We start from the raw sequence: 2,976 nt of genomic DNA, 5'->3' as shown, positions 1-2,976 counted from the left end.
CTTCTTCTCCTCCCGAGTTATGTATTCCAAGAAAGATGATACGTTTCGCATTACCGGATCTGGAGGCCATATCATCGCATCATGGGATCCTCGCACACACAAGAACAAACCAAAGTTACAGAGGTTACGATTTCATAACCTCCCTGAGCTGACCAAGACCAAACGAGAGCTTTTGCATTCGTGTTGCACGAGCGAACACTTGGTGGAGTCAGGATCTACCGGTGAAGCGTTCTTAGTTAAGTTGTACAGGAAGGCCACCGCCAGTGGTACCGTGAAAATGCAAACGAAAGGTCTAATGGTGTTCAAGCTTGACGAAAAAGGCAACGCAGTTTACACTCAAGACATTGGAGACCTCTCTATTTTCATCTCAAAGTCTGAACCTTTTTGTGTCCCTGCTAGCTCCTTTCCTGGAATGGGCTCTAACATCGTCAACGTCTTGGATGTCGACGAAAGCGCATCTGGCACTGTTAATCATTCTTACATCACTAGTCGAAATTGTACGCCCGAGGCGCCTTACTATATTCCACCACAAAAAATAGTCTAGCTAGTAGTTTAAATCTGAATCTGAGTCTGTAGTCTTTTCTCTTTCAAGCATCCAATCTCTGTAACATTGATGATAAGTGCTGTGATATCATTTCTCTTCCAACTACATTATGTTTAAATCCAGTTAGCAGCAATCATTCATTTCAAACTCCTCAACTCTTGATTTGTTCTCCATAACTCATTTCTGTAGGCTTAATTTCTAGATTTTACTGATGTTAGTAACCAACGATTAGAGGTGTAAATTATACTTTCTGTGGCCCCTTATCATATTCCACCACAAAAAATAGTCAGTCTAGCACTTTGGAATTGAGTCGGAGTCATGAATCCACAGTTAAAAGCTTGTCTTTCGAGTAGTTGGTGTAACAGATCATAGCTAATTTGATGTATGTCGTTTTTGGTGTTCAAGTTTTCAAACTTTCTAAGATTCATAATATTGAATTTGTCTCTTCACTTTAAAAGTCGTGTATTGACTCGCTGAAGTTACATATATTGTAATAAAATGATATGTTACATTGTTTATATACATGTCTGAATAAGCTTTAAACAGAGAAAACAAGCTCTTATCAACTTCACCGATCGACTCTGCTAATGCAACTAACTTAGTTTGAATTTTTTTCTTCTTATGTCTATCTGTATGACTAGCTAGTTGCGAACATCTGTTAGTGTTATAGTGTGTATATTCATCTCCAAGGAAGGATCAAATGAAACTGGTTCTGTTTCAAAAGAAGCAAGTAATGCTGCTGTTGAATCAGCTGTTCTACAAGTTACCAGCCTGGGAATGCAATTTGACAATATAAAAGTGTGAGAGATCTAATGCCAAATAGAAGATCATCATCATTCATGCATGCATGGTAAGAAAAACACTCCAAGAAAGAAGAAACAAAATACTCTAGTGATTGCGTTTGTGATATATATCTGACACTAGTAAGTATAAAAACGCATACAAGCAAGCATGAATAGATCAAAAGATATATGTTACATGGTTGTGTTACTTGTGTAGTGTATATACAAGTCTGCATGCAGATAAGCTTAAAAATAAAAGAAAAAACAAACTCTTAATTAACAACTTCACCGACTCAGTTAATGCGACTAACTTAGTTTGAAACACTTGGTTTGATTTTTGTTCTTATGTCCATGATCTGTATGACTAGCTACATACATCTGTTAGTCTTAGGGTGTATATGTCACCTCCAAGTCGTCGTTGTACATGGAACTTGGAAGGATCAAATGAAGGTGGTTCTGTTCCCAGGATGCTCTCTGTTTTTCAATTTTATGAGAGGAGAGCTATTCTTATAATTTTGTAGATTATTTTAAGTAAACTTCTGATAAGAAAGATACATGTAAATCGAGTTACGTACACTAAAAATAACGAGAACATAGTGTGCCTAGCTACAGTTAATAAATGATACTTTCTCACTTTCAAAATATAAGATATTTAATTGAAAGTAAGTAGATTAAAAAATGATCATTTTAAAAAAAAATTCAACCAATTATAAATAAGATTTTATAATATAAAATATTAAATTAATATAAAAATAGCATAAAAATTTGAAAATATTTTATATTATAAAACAAAAAAACTTCAAGGAGTATATTTTTCGTATAGCTCCGATTAATTAAAACGTGTTGTTTTATTGATTTTGAGGTTAGGATTGCAGTGTATTGAATAATTTGTATGCAAGGGATATACTGTATGTGGTTCGCTGACACTTAAAAAGATTTAGACTCTTACAATTGAACTGTATAACAATAACAGTTGGTACGTGATAAAGTATTGTATATTAATAATTATAATTCAAATAATAATATACATCCTTAAAATCCACATATGTATTGTATACGATTACTCTCTCTCTCTTTCTTGCCTCTCTCTAAAAACTTATGTGGATCCATTCGTTTGTTCAAAGCTTGAGAAGATACCCATTCTCTTCAAAAGCTGGTGCTAAGATTGCCCAAGCTAGAATGAAATAGAATGATGAGAGGTAAAGAACACAAGATGTGATTATGAATTAGACTCTCACGATCATAATGATCATAATGATACTATATGCATTCTCTTATATAGAGATATGATTGAGCTATAAGTTTCCTATTATAATATGACTGAGGTTTGTAGTTTATATCTTACTTTGGTCAAACACACTTAAACTAATAACGCCATTTGTAGCTATTTATGATTTCTAAACATAACGTATTTTAATACAGATTTTGGCAAGAGAATTCGATAAGGACTTAGGACGATCCACTTAATAAAACATGTCAAACCCCTGAACTCTTTGTCATCTTCTCTTCTTCCATAAATCGTTTCTGTAAGCTTATCAACTTTGCACAGATCTTATTTCTGTGAGCTATAACCATTCAGACAGTGAGATTTGCATATGAAAACAGAGAAATATAATCAGTTTTATTGATTGCAAACTAACTAATTGTTTA

General features: G+C 33.8%; 1 protein-coding gene across 1 annotated transcript in view; it reads left to right on the top strand.

Annotated features, from left to right (window-relative positions):
- Positions 1-544, top strand: part of LOC109127580 — a 1,372-nt gene extending 828 nt beyond the window's left edge. Inside the window, exon 2 of the mRNA XM_019232527.1 lies at positions 124-544. Coding sequence (XP_019088072.1) covers positions 124-544 — 421 coding nt within the window. The remainder of the gene's footprint in view (positions 1-123) is intronic.

This window comes from Camelina sativa, chromosome 11, assembly GCF_000633955.1.
Source record: "Camelina sativa cultivar DH55 chromosome 11, Cs, whole genome shotgun sequence".
Lineage (NCBI taxonomy): Eukaryota > Viridiplantae > Streptophyta > Magnoliopsida > Brassicales > Brassicaceae > Camelina > Camelina sativa.
This window is presented reverse-complemented; position numbering and strand designations above follow the sequence as displayed.